At 43.9% G+C, this 21,659-nt stretch overlaps 1 protein-coding gene across 16 annotated transcripts in view; it reads right to left on the reverse strand.

Moving 5' to 3' along the window:
* Positions 1 to 623: 623 nt before the first annotated feature.
* foxp2 (forkhead box P2) overlaps positions 624 to 21,659 on the reverse strand; it is a 95,150-nt gene continuing 74,114 nt past the window's right edge. For 7 of the 16 annotated variants that reach the window (XM_045219080.1, XM_045219076.1, XM_045219078.1 and 4 more), the window contains 11 exons: positions 21,202 to 21,385; positions 20,071 to 20,338; positions 17,999 to 18,103; positions 11,896 to 11,983; positions 10,158 to 10,241; positions 6,525 to 6,735; positions 5,816 to 5,919; positions 5,579 to 5,680; positions 2,937 to 3,058; positions 2,521 to 2,596; positions 624 to 979 (listed from right to left, as the gene is read on the reverse strand). In XM_045219080.1, coding sequence (XP_045075015.1) covers positions 641 to 979; positions 2,521 to 2,596; positions 2,937 to 3,058; positions 5,579 to 5,680; positions 5,816 to 5,919; positions 6,525 to 6,735; positions 10,158 to 10,241; positions 11,896 to 11,983; positions 17,999 to 18,103; positions 20,071 to 20,338; positions 21,202 to 21,385 — 1,683 coding nt within the window. In that variant the 3' untranslated portion in view covers positions 624 to 640. The remainder of the gene's footprint in view (positions 980 to 2,520; positions 2,597 to 2,936; positions 3,059 to 5,578; positions 5,681 to 5,815; positions 5,920 to 6,524; positions 6,736 to 10,157; positions 10,242 to 11,895; positions 11,984 to 17,998; positions 18,104 to 20,070; positions 20,339 to 21,201; positions 21,386 to 21,659) is intronic. The other 9 variants (XM_045219081.1, XM_045219072.1, XM_045219083.1 and 6 more) reach the window with 7 other exon arrangements.

Raw genomic sequence — 21,659 nt, forward strand, 5'->3', positions numbered from 1 at the left:
AGTGACACGTGTGACATCACTGGTTAGGGGGAAGCACATTTGGAACATACACATTCCTGAAACCCACATGACATAAATTTTTAATGGCCTCTTCTTTCTCGGCTCCATTAAAAAAGACAGAGAAGGCAAAGATTTTAAAGTAATTAATGATACAGTTAGCTGCTAAATATTAATAGGGACGGACTTGAATAAAATATTACATCTAAACCCCTACAATGCAGACGTTGGAGTAATTAAAACCGAATGTGTAATTATCTTACTTTTTATAGGTTATAACTGTTACAACTGAAAGCCAAATGTAAACCTCACTTTAGTTGTGGCATAATGTGTAGTTGAAATTAAGATGTCTTTGAACCGCCGAAATATGTGTGATATTTTGGTACTAAAATCAAATTAGTCCCCCAAAAACCTCCCACTATGTTATAATCTAGTAAAGACTTTTAAGAAGCTACGATGCTAACAAAAAACAGCTATGGGAAGAGTGGGGATCCACTGTTGCTACTGTATCATCTGCTACATGGAACAGAGGGGGAGGTCTGTCACCAACTCTCTCTCTGTGTTACAGTGAACACACTGAGGTAGGTGTGTGTGTGTGTGTGTGCGTGCGACACCTCTCCAACGAAAAGCCACTGAGTGCTACTTACATGTGTGCCTGTGGGGAGTATTCTCCAGGGCTGCTGTGGCCATTGGTGTCCAGGTGATCCAGCGATCCATTCAGGTCGTCGTGACTGGACTGGAGCAGGCTGGGGGGGCTGCTACCCATCATTCCTGTGGGGCTGCCGCCCAACAACCCATGGGGGCTCCCGCCCATGAATCCATGGGGGCTACCACCCATAAATCCATGGGGGCTACCGCCAAGCATACCAGGGGGGCTCCCGCCCATTAGACCAGGAGGACTGCCTCCCATCAAGCCAGATGAACTGCTGTTCATCAGACCAGGGTTCCCCAGCAGAGGCAGGGAGGTCTCAGCCAGCGCCGCCTGGGAGGGAGGAAGGGAGAGGGGGAGAGAGGGAGAGGAAGGGGTAGGGGAGAGGGAGGAAGAAGGTGGGAGAGAGAAGGGGGGAGGGTGATAGAGAGAGGGGGAGGGAGGGAGAGAGGAGGGAGCGGAAGAAAGCGAAGGGAGAGAGAGAGAGAGAGAGAGAGAGAGAGAGAGAGAGAGAGAGAGAGAGAGAGAGAGAGAGAGAGAGGGAAGGAAGAGACAAGAGGGTATTCAGATTCAGATTATAGGCCATCATGGAGATAAACCTAACACTTAAAGGAAAATTCCTCCCAAAAACTATCTTTTGATATTTGTTTCAATAGTTCATTGTTGACATTGTCCCAAAATGTCTTGCATATCAGCAATCAAATTTCAAGATATATAACTATCCAAATACAGATAATACTAGTAAAGACTTTTCACAAGCTATTATGCTAACAAAAGACAGCTGTGGGGAGCTGTATTTCTGTATTTTGAAAGTTGTACATTTTGGGTGGAATTTTCCTTTAAGACAATTACTGGATGCTTTCTAGAGGATTTTAATTACTAATGATTGGATAGTTTACAACCATCACTGGATGGTTTTCACTTATGGTTTATTCGACTCAATATAACTCCACACTATGAAAGATTTTTGACGTCTTTCGATTACTATTAAACAGACAAAAAACGCCATGCGCACCTTGCTGGCTGGCCGACAGTATGAAGCCAAATCATTTATGACAGCTTGGATAAATATTAATGCAAATGCCCTTGCATTTGCTGCGGCTGCTATCAATCTCAGCCTGTATTCAAGCTGAGAGAGAGAAAGAGCTGGTTCCTGCTCTAGCCACAGGGTGGCCTCCATTCTCACTGATCTCAACAAGACAGATGGAGGGAGAAGGAGAGAGATGGAGAGAGATGGAGGGAGAGGAGAGAGATGGAGAGAGATGGAGAGAGGGAGAGAGAAGGAGAGAGATGGAGGGAGATGGAGGGAGGGAGAGAGAGGAGGGAGGAGAGAGATGGCGAGAGATGGAGGGAGGGAGAGAGAGGAGGGAGGAGAGAGATGGAGAGAGAAGAGAGAGATGGAGAGAGATGGAGAGAGAAGGAGAGAGATGGAGAGAGAAGGAGAGAGATGGAGAGAGATGGAGGGAGAAGGAGAGAGATGGAGAAAGATGGAGAGAGAGGAGGGAGATGGAGGGAGGGAGAGAGAGGAGGGAGGAGAGAGATGGAGAGAGATGGAGAGAGATGGAGAGAGATGGAGCGAGAAGGAGAGAGAGGGAGAGAGATGGAGGGAGCTGGAGTGAGTGAGAGAGAGGAGGGCGAGAGAGGGAGGAGAGAGACCCTGCACTCAACTTTAGCCACTTTCTTCTGTCTCTCTTCCTGACTATGAACATACAGTACATTAGGCTGAGGAACGACTCCCATTTAACCACACAGAAACCACACACATAGACAGCTGTAGGCTATAGTACCCACAATACAATGGAGGGGAATCAGTCACATTTTGTCTAGTATACAGGATCTGACAGAGCAACCGTAGGTTAATACTGGGTGTTTACCTGTAAGCTGGCGTTTAAAGCAGCTCCATAGCCCAGGCTGGAGGGAAGGTTCTTCACAAGCGTCGGGCTTCTACACCAGGAAACACAAATACACATAACAGTTTGAAATAAACATTCTTATTTTTACAATATGGCATATTCCAACATAAAAAACAATAACAATTCTGGTCGATATAAAAATATCTAAATTATCATTGTATATTAAACAGTGAAACAGTCGAGTGGTGTAACATTTAAAATACGTATTTCCCCTAATAGCTGTGACATTAAATCATCCTAGAATGAACGGCAGCCCTTGAACAGACACCATATACTGTACTACAGTGATATTTTAAAATGGCTGAATATTAGTGGTAATACGGTACAGGCCCTAGGACTAGGTGGGGAGTTAGAGTGACAGCTCTGCTCTAATGTACCCTGTTATCTTCTGAGACCTGCGTTTCTGGTACTCCATCTCATCCACCGTCCACACGGCCCCCTTCACGTTCTCCACACGCACAAAGCACTTGTGCAGACTGAGGTTGTGGCGAACGGCGTTCTACAGATGGAAAAAAGGAGAGAAAGATCATGGAAAGAGTAATTTTATTTTTTTATTATCCACCTAAGAAAGGAAGGGAAAAAACTAACGCAAATTGAAATTTTTTTGAAATTCTTAACATTCACGCACCATTGATTTAATTAGTAAAAATGAGCGAGTGCGAATGCACTTACAAGTCACACACAGTACATATCAATCAGAGTAAGTAGGCTGAAAGGAGGTAATCAGCATAGCGAATGGCTTTTGGTGACAGAAGTGGTAATGCTGTGGTGATAATGGTGATGTCAGTAGCAGCAGCAGCCCTCTACCCTCTGCTCTAGTCTTAATGGCAGTATCTTTAGAAGATGACAGTATCAGAGATTTGAGGCCCTTCCCATCCTGTGGCTAACTGCTAACCTGGTGACAAGATGAGGTGTGGGGGATAAGAGGAGGAGGAGGGTTGGTGTGAGAGGGTACAACTTGTGTGTGTGAGGTGTTTTGGGGTGGGCTGACAAGGATATCTAAAATATCTAAATAGTCTGTGCATACTGTCAAGATAAGAGTCAAATGAATGATCAGATCATGACACCTTTTTGTTGTAATATTGTCACATACCCTTAAAGCAAAGCCTTGCTATCAAAATGACCTGAGATATGCATGCATTAATACAAGAAAATCAACAAAAGAAATACAATATTCCTCCCCAACATTCCAGATAAGTCATAATTATAACATGCATCAAAAAGCCTACAAATAATAACCTTTGATTTAATATTGCCCGCTTTTCATATGCATTATTTCTCCAACCAGTTTTTTCCCTATAAGAAAATAGATTCTCTAAAGAAAAACAAATACATAAGCAGATCTTCGCATCTGACCTGAAAATCCCAGGATTTGATTGATCTTAATGCCCATGGCTCTGAATATGATCATTTTAATATTAATGAGAACATAAGCAGTTTTATTATGCATGCTATATAGTTAGAACTAATAAGCTGCTGGGGAGTGAGGAGCTGAGCAGAGCGGAGGCTGGATCCTCCAGTCTCAGAGCTGATGAGACCAAGCTGAGATATTAAATCACCTTTCATTTTCTTTTTTTATTCTCTCAGTTAATCAGATGACAAGCCCATCACAGATCATCCCTCTAACGCCTTACAAAGGAAATGTGGGAGCTCAAAATGTAAATATATCACCTAGGTTATTGTGAAAGAGAGAGGGACTGAGATATTTCTAATGCCCATTGTGCCCACTTCTGTATATCACGACTGGGCCACGACTGGGCCTTTCAAAAAAGAAATGTGTGTGTGTGTCAGAGAGCGAGAGATAGAGAGTGTGTAATGTGTGCGCTGGTTAATGACCAGTTAGTGATAAAACAATTGACTAAATAAGTCAAAAATACACGCGACAGTGTGACAATCCGGAAGAGTCCGGAGTCTTTTGCAGCACACCCTTGTGGAACAGTAATCACACGCCGACATCATTTGCATCCCAAATCCAAATTAATTCACTTTGCTAAACCTAGTGCGCTGATATGCTTTGCATGCTGATGAGAGGTGGATGTATCCTGATCCCACACCCTCTCCTTGTCCTGAGTATCCACAATGGCCACTGGCTCTTACTGGCTAACGAGTTATGCTTAAGGTGGGTGAGAATAAAACACTGATACATGTATTGTTGGGGTAGAGGGAGGGAATATACTTATCAGCAACACACACACACTTCTACCAAAACAGATGCATCAAGAAGACATTTTTAACTGTGTTGGAGAGGCAGGCAATGAAAGTTGTATAGGACAGAGATACAAATGAGTCCTTTTGTCCTGGTAAATAAAGTGTGTTCTCTCCCTGACAGGCCAATTCTCACTTTGGTTCTCCTTTAGTTCCGGCTGAACGGCCATAACCCATCAGTCGGACACGCGGCCGCCAGCCCGCCACTATGAGCTATGGTGTGTGTATAGAAGCACACGGGCCAGACACTAAACACAAAACCCCCTGCCACAGCCCCAGCCTCCCTAGGCAAACAGCCATCTTTCAGACTAATTAACCAATGATATGCAAGAGAGGCTGGGTGGGTGTGGGAGGAGGGATGGAGAGAGAGAGGGAGAGAGAGGAAGAGCGAGAGAGAGAGAGAAAGAGGAGAGAGAGATAGATAGAGAGTGAGAGAGAGAGGGAGAGAGAAAGAGAGAGAGGGGAGGGAGAGGAGGAGAAGTAATACGGTGCATGGTAACAAAAGGTGCTGATGATTGAGTGGCTGTATTGTAATTAGCGTGCCAGGCCCTACTCCTCAGCCACAGCCTCGCCTATTAATTGCACCAAATTAGAAAACGATATCAGAGGCAGAATTATTCTTTCACTTGTCATCTGAGAGAAAGAGGTTGGAAAAATTAATTATATTCAAGAGGTCAGGTTAAAGAGAGGGGAGTGGGATACTAATCTGTTGGTGTCAAGTAAATAAATGTTCCTCCAAGCTTTTCTTCCTGCAGGTATGGCACAAAGAGGTGTCTCTTAATGAAGGCTGTAAGAGTAGGTTTAGGGTAGGTACCTTCCAAGTAGCTGCGTTGCGTCTGAAGTAAGCGAACGTGCGCGTGAACCAGCTGTAGATTTCATTAAGCGTTAACTGCATGTCGCCCGACTCCATGATACCCTGAAATGACATGACATCAAATAATGGTTTACTAACTAGGCAGCATGACACACACTCTCAGAGCTGCCTGCGATTCAAACAGCAATTAATTTAAATCTAATCAGGCAAAGTTAATTTATTTTTTCTCCCACTCACCTGCCTTATGAGGGTTGCATAAGTAAATGGCGGTCTGACATCGGCATTCTTATAAAACTCATAGTTTGGGGCGATCTCTGGAAAAATAAATACTGTGTCACCACCTGAAATAATTGGTAAATTTTATTCCTCAAGGTATTGGAATGAGTTTAGGGTTTCATCAAATGAAAAGAGGGAGAGAAAGAGAAGAGGGAGGGAGGGAGGGCAGCACACATCAAATCAGCATTTTCCATGTCTAGCTACAATTGATTTTTTATTAATCTCTCTCATGAGAAATCTTAAACACTAATACATCCATATAAAATTAGATCAATGTAGATATTTTGTATGAACTTGAATAATTTACGCATATTTTATACTAAATACCAGAGAGTAAATATAAACTTCAAAGACAGCCCTTTTAAAATGCAAAGAGCTTAATACATAGAACGTCTTAACGTTCTAACTTAATTAACATTCATGTAATATTTAAGCTCAGAAAAAGTTCTGCTCTATTTACATTTAGATTGATTAAACAGAGGCCTTTTTTCCTTTTAAATCCAACATTTCCATATTGGAATAAACACTGTGCGATTGTACAACAACAACCATTAGTGACAAAGCATTGAAAGGAGCCCAACTCAGTATTCAATTCAATTCAATTCAGTTGAATCCAACTTTATTAATTATCATAACAGCAGGTGACTGAGCTTAGTGTAGAAGTTCTTACCTGAAGACAGTTGCATGGAGTACTTGTCGGAGTGACGTCTGCGCATGGCGCCCATGCTGGGGACGTTGGCGGCGCTGAGCAGGGAGGGCACCTGGGGAACCTGGGACATGGGTGTCACGGGGGCGCTGGGCGTGGTGGGGGTCTGAGGTACGTTCGGAGGGGACACCGACGGCAGGTTCTTTGACATGGTGACGCTTGACACCAAGTTCAGCTGAGTAAGGAGGAAAGGAGTGAGGGAAGTAGAGGATGGAGAGAGGGAGGGAGAAAGAAAGAAGGTTTTACATTAGAAGTGGCACTCTGACAAATGAGAGTGGATTCTCTCTACAGTTCTACAGCTGTGGTTCCACTAATAAGCTGCGTTAGAGGAAGCAGCCAATCTCCACTAATTAAAGGATAAAATTGTATCATAAGAATTCTAATTAGAGCATGCTGGTAAAGATGATCTAATGATCAGCCCTCCGTGTTATCCCAACCACCATCTCTAGCCCACATAGAGACAACTCACTGTGTAATGTGTATTAAACTTAGGGAGGGTGAGAGCCAGAGACAGCCACCTCCACCACCTGGCTACAGCTGGCTACAGCTGGCCGAGCCACAGCACAGGCAACCCTGACCTTTCCTGGATACAAAACAATAGCGATGCGCCTGGTGGCCGCGGCTTCTTTCCTCTTTGAAACCCGACCAGTCACTCTACCTCGCCGCCAACGCTAACTGAAGCCCATCACTAATCCACAGAGGGCTCATGTGATGTGATTGTCGGGGTTCCAACCAACCGAGTGGAAATTTCCACCCTGACCTTTGGGTCTCTGTGCTAATTTAGGTGGAATGGAAATGACATCATTACATATTCAAACCAAATTGGCTTAATTGCAAATGGGGCGAGTGGAATGCTGGTGAACGTTGTGAATTAAAAGTGACTGGAGATCACTTTGAAAGGGGAGCAGGGTTGTAAGAGAGAGAGCGAGAGGCCTCAACAATAATTTGCGACAGCATGTGTTGATAAATACAATGAGATGTCTGGTTGGAGAGACTATGGTGCATGAATGGTTTTCAGCTGATCATTATAGCAACTTAAGGCTAATGAGCTGACACTGGGAGGGACTGTCTAGGCTGAGATGGCTGGCAGCTAGTTAACAGTATGGCCTGTACTGAGCAACAGTACTTCTGTAGCTCAGTTGGAAGTGCATGGTGCTTGCAACGCTAGGATAGTGGGTTCGATTCCCAGGGACCACCGTACGAGAAATATATGCACGCATGGCTGCAAGTCGCTTTGGATAGAAGTGTCTGCTAAATGGCATATATTGTTATTTATTATGTTAACTCAAACTAGTCAGAGGAGAGAATAACTTTCCATAGGACTGCAGAGTTACTGCATAGGCTAGCTGTGGCCTAAAATGCTAATTAATTATTATTTTCATGTGCTAATTATGTCATTTAATTACGGAATAATAATGATGATGGACAAGTCATATCCATCATTGTCTGAGAAACACTTTACTAATTTTGGGAGGAAAGTAGACTAGACTACAGCAACTGTCACTGTAGCCCACAGTAAAGCCAGTAAACTAGCAGGACAATTGAAAAGGAAAATGTATATTGCCGTTTTTTTTCCTACGACAGCTTACAAAACAGTGTATTTGATGTGTATAATACAGGAATCTCCATATAATTCATAACAGGTCAGGTCAAGGCACCAAACCAACCAGGTCTTTGAAGTGTGTTCCTACTTAATCCCCCATTCATTCACAGCATCACACACACATACACACACACACACACACACACACACACACACACACACACACACACACACACACAGCCCCAGCTACACTGTGAACTACACAGTCATTATATGCTACATGTTCAACACGGGGACTCACAATGGGTTTGGATACGCTGTCTAACACAGCAAAAATGCACTCCATAATAAATCATATCAAGTGTGTGTGTGTGTAATAGCGTGTATATTTATAGTGTTAAGATTTCTTTTTTTTCTCCTCTCCCCCCACCAGGTACGGCAACAAGCGTAACATGTTTGCAGGCATACAATCCTAGTATTTGCAAAATGGAATTTATTAAAGCCCTAACTGAGAGGGAGAGCGAATGAGAGGCAGGGATGAGCACTTTGCCACCTCTCTGCTCATCTGAATATATATATTCAAGGTTGGGTCTGGGAGAGAGAGAGAGAAAAAAACTCATTATTCAGGGACTTGCAGCCTTGGTAACTTTGATTTTCATCCATCCATGGCATGGCCAAAAGGTAACATTTAATGAAGTGCCATTCAGAGAGCAAATGGGGTCATATAATAGACAGTGCACCCAGCGCGAGGAACACCTTGTGTTGGGCTACTGATAGCTGTTAAAGGTTGCAGTGATGAACCAACAGGACTCATTTCAGCAGCCGGCAATAAATTCATACTATTAATATTTATCAAATATGTGGGCTGTTTCAACCCCAGCCCCAAGCCATGTTCGTGGTGTCTATGATATCTATTACCCATCTCCTATTGCGGTGGAACTATGCATTTTTGCATATAACACGTATTATACACATGTAGTCATTTTCATATGGCAAAATCTACAGTATTACTACTCTCCTCTCTAGTTCTCTAAAGGGGGGACCCTTAAAACTGAAGCTGAGAGAGTTAGTTCATTTAAAGATCTCTGTATGAATTACCCACCATCAAACGCAATTAGCAGTTCTTTCATGTGCGATTTATGTAATGCAATACTTCATTAACATGATTCATTCATATGCAGTCTTGGATTACAGGCCGGAACATTTTTTATTAGACTAGATGTAACCAAGCTGCTGGAGTTTTGAAGATTAAAAAAAAAAGAGGGAAAATAAGTGATTGAATAATAAATTGGAGGAAAGCAGATGATTCCTGACGGGTTTGCAGGATAATTATTCTATCTTGTGATTATCTACTTTATATGATGGGAGGTGATGAGCAGGAACAATATTCCATTGAAATTAGGCACTTACTAAGCAGCAGCAACATACTAACAATGTTTCTGCTCTCCAATTTGTTTTAACTGCTTTAAAATGGAGGTAAATAATACTCACTAAATTTATGCATTGTTTTTGCAAATCTAATGTTTTTAATTTTGTGTATAATTTAAATACATTTGTATTGTGAGTGTATCCATATTCAATATTTGTAGGATTTTGTATCCATTTTAGGCCCATTTTATTGCATACTTATTACTGGGCTATTTCATTGCTCATCATCTTTACCAGTACAGCTATCATTTGAGGTGTTTGTTGTCAAAATGAAACATCTTCTCATTTCTCTCACTCGACTTTAAGTGCTGCTTTGGACTGTGGTGCTAAACAGCTATTGCACTGCCAACAGGTTGTTTTGACCATTATATCTATCACAATGAAATGGCCCAGCATTTTGGCAAAGGACTCAAGCCTGTGATTTAATACACTCCTGGCTCTATTGTCCTCGTCTTGCCATAGACTGAGATGTATCTGATAGGAGATGTGTAACCTGGTATTGCCTTTCCATCCCACTATTATCCCTCCATCCATTTTAACTGCTGACGGTTAAACTGTTTCATTTCATCTGCTGGGGCTCATTCAGCCAAACCCTGTTTACTGTATATAGAGCAATATGCACTCACAGGTTTTGGAGATGGCTTGGGCTCCGAGGGCCGCATGTGCAAGTGGGCCATCATCGCCTGAAGACGCTCACGTTCTTTAGAAAGCTGTTAGCGGAGAGAGGGGGGGAAGAGAGAGGGAGAAAAAAAACTGTTTTAGAAATGAGCGATTTTCGCCAGACTGAAACAGTAATACATCTTGTTATCGAGCTTGTCTCTCTTGTAATGAATCCTGCATATGCCCAGTCTGGGGCTCCTAGCTAAGTCTGCCTTGAAGACACAGACTTAAACCAAACCAGTGGGAGGAGAGGAAGAGGAGAAGAGAAGAGAGAGACAAAACATTTCTGCTGCTGGTGGTGGCGGCAAGGGGGAGTTAGTGCGAAGAGGTCAGGGAAAACAAATAGCACTTCATATTTTTGTCAATAGCAGAATTTAGGTCACGGATGCTTTGACAGTAACAAGCTACTCAGGCTATAAATTAGAGGGTCCTGAGTGCCTCCTCAAAGTCCTGTGGACACTGTTAGAGAGATGGACCCCAGCCAACAGCTGCCGAGAGGTGAAGGGGTCCTCCAAACAGAGTGCCAGCCAGGTCCGCCTCCATGCTCCCCCCTGTTCCTTGGAGGTCCAGTTAGTGCCCCTGCGATCTGCTATCATCAATCTAACTCACTGGGAGTGACAGGGTCCAGGCAGCGTGAACAGACTGAACTCCACTCCTCCTCCGCTAGCTACAACACTAAGCCAGCAGCAGCAGCAACACTGAACTGAACTAGACTGAACTGGGTCTCATTACTAGTGACGGCTCTCAGGGATGGAGTGAAGGAAAAAAGGAGGCTAGGAAGGACATAAAACAGGAAACGCCAACTGGTAATTGGTCACACTGTAAGCACGAGGTTCGGTGGTGTAGAAAAAAAAAAAAGAAAATATTTAGCTTCATAAAAAAAAATTCATTTCTTTAAGACCTAAACCAACAACACAAATATAAATGTTGAAAACCTTATAGGAGGTTGCATTCAGATCAGCATCAAGCCAGCTTAGGCCTCAGTGAGAAAGAGAGAAACAGAGACAGAGAGAGAGAGAGAGAGAGAGAGAGAGAGAGAGAGAGAGAGAGAGAGAGAGAGAGAGAGAGAGAGAGAGAGAGAGAGACAGAGACAGAGACAGAGACAGAGACAGAGACAGAGACAGAGACAGAGACAGAGACAGAGGGAGTGTGTGGGAACTTCGAACTCTAAGAGCATGTCTGTCTGTCTATGCTACCCAGGCCTAAAGCAGGGCCTGACTGTCAGTACCACAGTGTAAATCCAGTACAGGAAATAGACAGCCATGGTGTAAATCCAGTGTATTGTGGGAATGCCGTGGATACTGAGTAACAATGTCGTTCAATCACCGGACTCATTATCTCGACAGCGTGACACGCTAATAAGGTCACGCTCCACCTACTAAAAATAGTTCCCTTCTTCAGAAGCTTTCTTCAGGTGCAAAGTGCATTTAATTAACATGCAGGGACAGGGGAGAGATGCACTCCGTTATTAATTGGAAAGTAGAGAAAATAAGCACATCCTTAATTCAATTAAAACAGTCATAATGGGTTTGGTGCGGGCCCAAGGATTCCGTTGTTTAGGTGGTCTCCGGGTATAAGCTTCTGTTAGGTGTGCTTGTGTCCACCTCTTAGTGTGCTGCATTTTGGCCTAGTCGGCCACACAAACAGGTATGTAGAAAGTAATTAGAAATCAATAACAATGAAATAATGCTAAAAGAGCTGTACCTGTATCTCTAGCTGCTGTACCACCTGCATCTGGACCCGACACTGGGCCGTGCTCCTGTCATCTAGAGCATGCTCATTGTTAAGGTGCCTGGAGACAGGGAGAGAGAGAGAGACAGAGAGAGAGAGAGAGAGAGAGGGAGGGAGGGAGGGAGGGAGGGAGGGAGGGAGGGAGGGAGGGAGAAGTCGTTAATGATGCTATTTGCATACAAATTCACAAAATCAGGCATTGTAATATAAATTATTAAAATGCAAAAATGGGATTATTTATTAAATTATGTATTATCATAAATTATTATTATTATTATTATTATTATTGTTATGCTGTTGTTGTTGTTAACATCATCATCATTCTGAAATATATGTGATATTGGTGGATGTTATTCTGATATAAATCAATGAAAGCATCTCCAATATAACTCCAGTAGCATATTTTCCATGACAATAGGAGTCAGTGACTACCCAGAGCACTAGTCTATGGAGGATAAAATATGCTGGTCTGGCACAATGGGTTTGTCTCTGTTCATTTATAGAAAACAATAAAGGTAATTTAATGTGAGTAACATTTAAAAAATGCTCCCCTTCCAAAGTGTGCATTTATTCAGCGGCAGACGTATTAAATGTATCTCCTTCATTAGAATAAAAAACAGCAGACAGCCATAATAGTCGATGACGGTACGTCTTGATTGGATTTTGTCTGCAAAGACACAAAAGAACCTCACCATTAAAATAGACCTTAATTCCCTGCACCACGCTACAGAGGCGAAAAGGTTTTTTAAAGTGTTGTGATGTTCGGTAATGAGCCTCTATCTGAATTATCATTGGTGACAAACTCACAAAGCAGGCTTTGAGAAGACATGGTTATGAAATGCCAGAGCTGCCACTTTCTTTCCTGTAATTATAGGTTAGCTTGCAGACCCTTCAATGATCATTTACAGCACTGCCTCCAGTGCTTTAGTGGGAGCTTAAATCTCTCTCTCTGACACACACACACACACACACACACACACACACACACACACACGCACACACACGTACACACACACAAGTTCCACCATATATTGTTTTTTTCTAGTCTTTTCCTATTTATTGTTTATCAGCAAAATGCTAAACAATACAAACGTATTCACCAGCCTCCCTTAGTATGCCAATCAAAGCATGGAATGGGACATTTGTAATCACAATAGCCCAGTACCTTTCAATTATGGCCAGGGCACATTTAAAACCATTCCTATTTATTCCTGTTTTATGCTTTTGTAACCATTTCAGGTCTAATGCTCAGAAATTGTCAATTATAAATCAGGAATGAGATAGCATTAAAAGGAGGGGGAGAGGCTGGACTGGTGGTTTTCTCCAGCTCGTGCCTAATTGCTGTTTCAGAATGCGCATGCAAAGGGAGCATTTCATTAATCATTTAATCACGTCCCTCCCAGGAAGAGGGAACTAATGTTCCAAATACCCTTTTCATTTCAATGCTCATAATGCTATTTTATGCACTTGATGTATGGCGTGTGTCATAAATTACAGCTACTTCAAAAGCACCAAGTGGGCTGGCCCGCTATCCCTGAAGATACTTCATTACCAAATACAAAAAAAAAATCTTTATTAAGTTTCCCTCTCATCGACAGACAAGCAGCTTGTGTTTTTTTCTCTCCTGTTGGAGGGGGGAGGTTGTGAATTAGCCGCAGAAGGCCTCTCGATATTCCTCCGACCATTTTTTCAAATTCTTTTTTATCTTCCTCTTCTTCTTCTGCTGGCCAGTTAGCAAGGCGATTACAAACAGATTACGGCCTGCATATGAAATATTCAAATGGAAAGCGCCTCTACTATGCATTAATAAAAGAGAGGGAAATAGAGAGAGAGTGCAGAGAGCGAGTGAGAGAGACATAGAGAGACAGAAAGAGAGAGAGAGAAAGAGAGAGATGGTGTGAGGGAGAGAGAGTGACAGCGAGAGAGAGAAAGTGAGTTAGAGAGAGAGAGAGTGACAGCGAGAGAGAGAGAGAGAGAGAGAGAGAGAGAGAGAGAGAGAGAGAGAGAGAGAGAGAGAGAGAGAGAGAGAGAGAGAGAGAGAGAGACAGACAGACAGGTTATCCGTCATCGTCACCAGTATATCCCCTAATGAGCCGGGCCCAGTCAGACTCAGAGCAGTTCAAACAGAGAGGTGAGGGGGGAAGAGAGGCCGGATGCATTCACAAAGACAGCTCTGAACAAACATTTCTGGAGCCAGCACGTAATTTATGGGTCACTTTATAGGCATATTGATTTTTGTTTTGAGAGGGGAATAACAAATGTGATGGGCCCAATAGCACAGGAAGGCAGAGAGAAAGAGGGAGAGCTGGGAGAGATTGACAGATGCAGGGATTCAGGGACAGAGAGGCCACACTAATACAGTGGTGTGTTGTGTATAGCAGGGTTTTCTAGACAAAAACAAAGCAAAGGTTCCTAGTTTATGAGAAGCGGCTGTTATACACTTTGGGATAGTTATTCCTATGCAGTATCATATAATGTTGTTCATTTTGTCTCCTCATCGACCATTAAGAAAAAGAATATCTCAACGGTTATATACACAATACACTGAAATGATATTTAAACATCATAAGAAGAGTTCTAAGAGCCTGCTAAAATACCTTCAAGCACACATACAGTATGGTGTCATAATTGTCCATGTGTCCTATCACAGCTTTGTCGACCCAGACCCTTCATGCTAGATAGGCTGGGGCCTCCCTCCTCCCTGACTGTCTAGCATGGCGCAGAGTAACACAAACACACATTGCAGACCCACAACAGACCAGACAGCAGCATTTGCATAACTAATGTAACGCCCTCAGTTTTAAAGGTCTTGTCACACCCAGCCAGACGTCTGGCAGAGTAGCGCTGAGGGGGACCTATCCGGGGGCTTCTTACTGCCTTGTGGGTTTAATTAAGCAACGGTTAGAGACACTCGCGGTCAGGTTAACGTCTCTCTCTCTCTCTCTCTCTCTCTCTCTCCCGCTTGCCATTTCTCTCTCTGATGCTACTGCCTGCTGGGTAAGGGGGAAGAGGGGGACATGGCGTCGGAGGGGGAGAGGGGAAGAGTTAAGTGAGGAGGCAGATAAATTGTCTGCGTAGACGGCGAGGTGCATCGATTTAGGGAAGACCCTGTTCTGAGGGGTTGGCGGTCGGGGCATGCTGGAGGTTTGGATGGTGGGTATGCATATATTGTGGGCTGAAGGATGTTTAATTGGAGATGATAATCAAATGGTAACTAACTCCTCTCGGATGGATGAGTGTGTGTGTGTGAGTCATAGAGGGGAGAGCAAATCAATATAGAACTAGGGAACAGAGCAGGAAGCATTATATAATAACTGAACAGAATAGAGTAGTAAAATGTATGTGATGTGAATGAATGAAATATTTCTGCATTGATTGCACTGTACAGTACTGTACTATGCCCACAAATGTATACATATCACTGTAACATTAATCCAAAATAACAAACCTGGGTGTGAAATGAGTTGTTCTCATTCCTGGCAAACCTTCCTTGAAAAGATATGCGCCTCAAAACAATTTCGAAGCACATACACTTACATGCATCAACATGCGCGCACAGGCCCACACACACGCCCCCGACACCCCCTCGAACACTCCCACGCTAATATTACATTTGAACTACAGAGCTAATACAACGTGCCAGCCAACCTCTAGGCTAGCTCTCCAGGTGAACACATAAAAGAGACACTGAAGAGCTATTAAATGCTGATCTTGACAAGTTTCCTACCGCCACACAACAAAAGATGACTAAACGCGCCCGCTGCATGCGCCTTTGTTTCATACCTCCAGCAACCAACCATCAGGTTACCTAGGTTTCCCCCCTTCCTCACATTCTCATCTTAAAGTGCCATTTGATTCTGACACCTTTTTATGTAAACCATTTTAAAGTGTGCGTGTACCTGGCTGTTGCCGAGGAGATGAGTGGCATCTCCGAAAACATTAAAAGGCTCTCCCTGACACTGACGATACCTCCTCCAAGGCAAGGCAGACAAGCAGCCATCTTTGTTCTGCCAGGATCACGGTGTCTTTTGTTGTTGTCTGTTTTCATGTGCAGGTTACAGTACATGAACCTCTGACGCCTCGCAGGCTGGATGCAACGACGTGGAGTCTCACCCAGAATCTTTAAGGCTGTTTTGTGAAGACAGTTGTTTTAGGGCAGGGTCTTTTCCATACTATTCCAGCTGTCAGAGAATGACTTGCAACACCTCTTTCTAGTCTACTACTGTATAGTGTATGCCTATCTGTGCAATCCTTTTTTCTACACTGTTCTTACAGAATATTTACAGTCACATGTTTTATAGCCTACTGTGTACCTATACCCTAACCTAAATGAGAAACTAAGCTATAAAGATGTCCATACAGTAAACAAACGTATCCGTGTTTACATGGAAGCCCATGTACAGTAACGGGTGGATTCGGTAAGACAAAGTGAACTGAGTGTATGACTACAGACCACTAATCCGCTATAGCCATGCAGTCTCACACACAGCAAAAAATCTTGCTCAAGCTGCAAGGCAAACTTCTCCTCTGCTCCAAGGACTCCACCAGAATATAGTGTAACCTTATAGTATTGCCTATACTGCCTTTCCCCGAGCAAATCTCTGCTAGTGACATCCACCATGCTGCTCTATGCATTGCATCTTCCACTGGGGATAAGCACACATAATATCCATAGAAATACATTATGATAGAAATATACCTGGATAGAATTAATTCAAAGGAGCATCTATTGTTGGCGTGTCCATTGAATAGAGGCATGAATATAATGCACAATAAATGTCTTGTCTGTCTGTAGAGGTTTTGTAAATAAAGCCAGTCTGGCTTTGAGTAATGTCTCTCTACACAGAGACACATTAGCCCTAATGCACATGCTAGTGCTACAAAAGGCTGTATAATTAACCAAGCTTCTGCCTTCGGTTTTGCCTGACCTAAATCCTACAGCTCTGCTTTGGCCCTGGTGGGCTTCCATATCATCACAGAACCACAGTTATGGAGTTACGGCACTGTAATGTAAGGAAGAATCCCCCTCCCCAAAATAGAACAATATCCCAATTTCAAAAGAGTTTGTGTGGAATGTACATGGACATTTACACCCATGAAAACGCTTGACGAGATCATTGTTTCTCAGCTAATTACAAATCTAATTAGAATATTCCAATGAATGCTTCGCCCCCTTTTCTCTCTATTTTCGAATGAAGAGAGAGAAAGAGCCTAGCTACACCAGTGAGTGGCAACGTGATAACCTGTAATCTACGGCGCTAGCAAACACCTTCTCCTTTGATGTCCCCCACTAACATCCCAGGCAACAAAGCAGACCAATTACAAATGAGCTAATTACTAAATTGTTGATGGAGCATGAAGGGTTCATTCAGTCCGTCGCAGGAGCCATGACAACACTGAATGCAGCCATTGTGGGGCCCCCGCGTATCTATACAAGTTGCCATTCGTTTTTGACGCTCTTTCACACAAGCCTATCAGGCCCTTTCACGGCAACTCGGTGAGCTGAAGAGGAGATTTGGGTGTAAATCGGAGGTCATTTACATCTAGAGTTAATGTAGCCAGCCGCCTCACAGTCTATACAATCTATATGTCAAAATGTCCCCATTGAGATGCAAGCGTGTTTATCTCTTTGTTGGGCCCCCTCGATTAAGCTCGCAAAGAGCCGCTCTGGTACTGTGGAAAATACCCCAGAATAGGCCTCTACAGTTTCATTATTGAGAAACAAAAAATGTACAGCGGCTAAGCTCATCTTAGTTGATGAATGGCAACTTTTATACCATGGAACATAAGATGTCGTTTCTGCTGTGAGAAAGAGCCATGAGAGGCGCTTGGCTGGGTGACTTGAGGCTTTATCGGATTTCATGGGGGCCATTGTCTTGGCCTGTGGTTGTTAAGTGCAACTGTCATTGAGCTTGTACTTTTTTAGTATTAACAAAGGAGACTGTAACGTAGTGCACAGTCATGAAGTAAATTCACAGTGTAAGCTAAGACATGATGATATATGCAGTCGGTCAGTACAGGAAAGGGGAGGTGAGTTAAGACACAGTGTAGAGTAAATTCTTAGAGTAAGACCTACTTCAAAAACTGTCCGAAGTCCTCACAGACGCTTTCGCAGCCGGGCCACTTGCACACCCCATGACCGTAGAGAGAGTGGGAGGCTCCGCTTTCCTCATGTAACGAGCTGAGGAGAGAATAGAGAGAGGGAGAGAGAGAGAGAGAGAGAGAGAGAGAGAGAGAGAGACAGGGGGAGAGAAGGAGAGGGAGAGAGAAGGGGGAGAAAGAGAGAGGGGGATATATATAGAGAGAGAGAGAAAGGAAGAGAGGGAGAAAGAAAGAGACAGGTAGAGAGAGACAGAGAGAGCGAAAAAAAGGAAGGATCGGAGGTAGAGAGAAAGAAGGAGAGAGAGAGAAGGGTAGACTGGCGTCAGATTCATCACAAAAGGCTGCTGGTGGCTGTCAGGTTACCATCAGCGACAAGCAGGTCAAAACAGGTCAATTCAGCCCTGTTCTATTGAATAGTTCAACTGCCAAGGCTGCTAGGAGGAGGGAAGGAGCCTAATTAAGCCAAGGATGGAAGTCACTGTCTGCATCTGAAATAGCACCCTATTCCCTATATAGTGCACTACTTTTGGCCAGAGCCCATGAGGCTCTTGCTGCTCTGGCCAAAGGTAGTGCACTATAAAGGGAATAGGGTGTTTCTAATAACAGAAGGGTGAAAAGATGAGGGCGGGTGGCATAGCAATATGGTTAACATCTGATTATTGATCTAGAGGTTTAGCTATCCCCAGTGTTTTTGCAAACCCCCTAAACAATGTGTGAGAAACAATCCAGCCAACCCAAATTCATAGAGGGACCAATTTCCTTTTCTTTTTTTCCCGACCCCTATTTATTCATCTTGTAAAGTGATCAACAGAGGACTTTCAAGTAAACATGAAAAATCCAGACGGCCATATAATTTTCATCATGAGATTAATAATATTCTCTGTAATTATGTTATTTTGAGGACAAGAGGGGGTTCTGCTTGGGAAATGGCACCCAAATAAGTTATGACCCTGAGTAGACAGCACATCCTATTAAAAGTGACGGTTTAACCTTTCGGCTCCACTTGTTTCTGTATTTCGGGGGTTGGAGGGTGTGTGTGTTCGTGTGTTCGTGTGTCAGTGTGTGTGTGTGAAGGGGATTTTGTGTGTGTGTGAGAGCTCACACAGGGTTTCTACAGGCAGGCTTTCCCTCCATCGATCCACTGTGTGTTAGTAAGCATCTCTCCTTGACAATACTCCGTGTTCGATCATTACGAGACGCCACACCCCCCCGGGGGACACTAACAGATAAAAAGTGTTTTCTTTCTCTTTTTTTCCCTCCCTACACCTCCTCCTGTTTTGCTTTCTCTTATAGGGGACGTCTGCCTTCTAAAGATATATTTTTCAAGCCCCCTTTTAGTGGTGGTAGCAGATAGCATCTACTTTAAACCAATTACACAACACATCCACCTCCACTGAAGTCGATCTACCACCACTACACTACACCCCATTCTTATTATATCGCAGGAAAGAGCCTTGAATAATACATAGACCCTGATAGACAGATATGTGACCAGTGCTTTCTTACAGTCGGAACCTCATATAAAGGCGGCATCACAAGGATAAACATTCTAAAATACCACCTTGGCATCATGTATTCTGTTTACATGACAAGCGGAGCAACAAGGTAATTTCAAAAGAAAAGAGCCACTAAATACTTAATGTACATTGCGGTTACCTTTGCTTTCTGCTCATTCGGCAGTGTATTGCTGCCGGTGTCTTCCTTGCTTTTGATATGGTGTAAGCAACTGTGTTCAATAGCATTCTATGCTGTCCCTAGGGAGGCCGAGGCTGTTTTTTGAATATTACCAAGACACTAATAAACTATTGAACAAACAAACAAAACATCATGTTCAACCCGGCAGGAACAGATAGGTTTTTTCTTTTCGTTTCTAAACGGGGACAAATACTCTGATCGGGAGTTTCTATAGATAGATATCAAATGTATTTGTACATTATTAAAAGCCATAAAACAACAAACAACTACCAGCCAACAACAAGCTTTTTGTGCGTCCTAACTTTTGTGTGTACAATGTGTTGTGTGGTGAGTGGCGGATGAGTTGCTCACTTTCCGTACCTCTCCCTTTCCCGTTCCCTCTCTCGCTCTCTCTCTCTTCTGGAGTTGAGTGCGGGAGACTGGCCATTGGCGATGGAGTGGTGGGAGATGGGAGGTGATGCTTTGGAAGTGGTAGAGGAGGTAGTCGAGGAAGAGTTGGTAGTGGTCAGGTCCAGGCCGCCGCCGCCGCCGCTGTGTTTGATGCCGTTGTCCTCCATGTTGTGGCCGCCACCGGTCACGTCCTTCCACAACTGTTGGAGCTCTGCTGGGCTCAGTCCAGCTGGGAGAGGGGAGAAGCAGAGGACCAATACAGTTACAATACAGTTACACATACACTACTATGCCTGGAGCTGATGTATTGTAGACTACATAAACACAGAGTCATCACAAACCAACACAAATAACTTCCTCCTGTTTACTGGCTACATACATCTCTAACTTACTTGTTGATACACCAGCCCAGGCTTAGTCTTTTAACCAAATGACACACGGCTACACTGAGAGATTAACTGGGATGATCTCTTGTTAGTGGTTCTGCTTAATAAGAATGCAGTGTTCCAATGAAATCTACAGGGAACCACGGGCATTGATCCACAATGGCTGCCACTGGATTACATTCATAGAGAAAGAAGAATTCAGTTAGCACAGATTATATTATCTAGCTAGATAAACGCGCATTGTCCTTTTGTTTCAGCCTCACACTGGTAATTAACTCCCCTTCTTTTGGTGTCTTCCTAGTTGTTGTTGTTGTTGTTGTTTGTTCCCCCGCCATTTTGGTAAACACGTGTTTACTTCTTGGCGAGGTGAGAGAAAATGGAAGCTGCTTCTTCGCTGCTTACTGTGAGGCAGGCGGTAAACAACAACAACAACCCAGAGAGGGAGGGGTGAGCAGGGAGCGAGGGAATAGAGAGGGAGAGAAAACACTCACAGACACAGGAAGAGACAGAGAGACAGGCAGCGCTAAGAGAGAGAGAGAGAAGAGAGATAGAAACAAAGAGGGAAATATAAAGAGAGATAGAGAGAGCGGTGTGGCCGCCGGCAGTCACATGCGCTATAGCCCCCCAGCCCCAGAGCCCCTGAAGCCCCAGGCTCTCTCCCCTTCCCCCTCCTCTCCCCCCTCACTCCCTCCAGCCACCCCCTTACCTGGTGGCATGGTCTGCCCGGGGAGGGCTGCCTGTCCTGGGGCCGGGGGCAGGGAGAGCAGGCCCTGGCGCTGCATGTTGAGCAGGTGCTGCTGCTGCTGGAGCTGTTGCATCTGGAGGAGTTGCTGCTGGAAGACGAGCTGCTGGGCAGCGAGCTGCTGCTGATGCTGCTGCTGCTGTTGTTGCTATAGTGAAGAGGAGCAGGAGGAGGAGGAGGAGGAGGAGGAGGAGGAGGAGTGGAGGAGGAGAGGAGCACAAATTACACAAATTAACAAGAAAGTGGGCGCCCACAATGACGACGAGGACGCTTCCATTGCCGAGCTGCTGCTGCTGCTTCCATGATCTTAACTGCCTGTCTCTTTTCCTTTCTCCTTTCTCTCTCTTTCCTCTCCTCCTTTTTTGCTTAGTTCCTGTTCTATTCTGTCTCCTCCTCTTGCTGAACGAGGCAGAGCTAGGCAC

Source organism: Coregonus clupeaformis, unplaced genomic scaffold (assembly GCF_020615455.1).
Source record: "Coregonus clupeaformis isolate EN_2021a unplaced genomic scaffold, ASM2061545v1 scaf2031, whole genome shotgun sequence".
NCBI classification, from domain to species: Eukaryota; Metazoa; Chordata; class Actinopteri; order Salmoniformes; family Salmonidae; genus Coregonus; species Coregonus clupeaformis.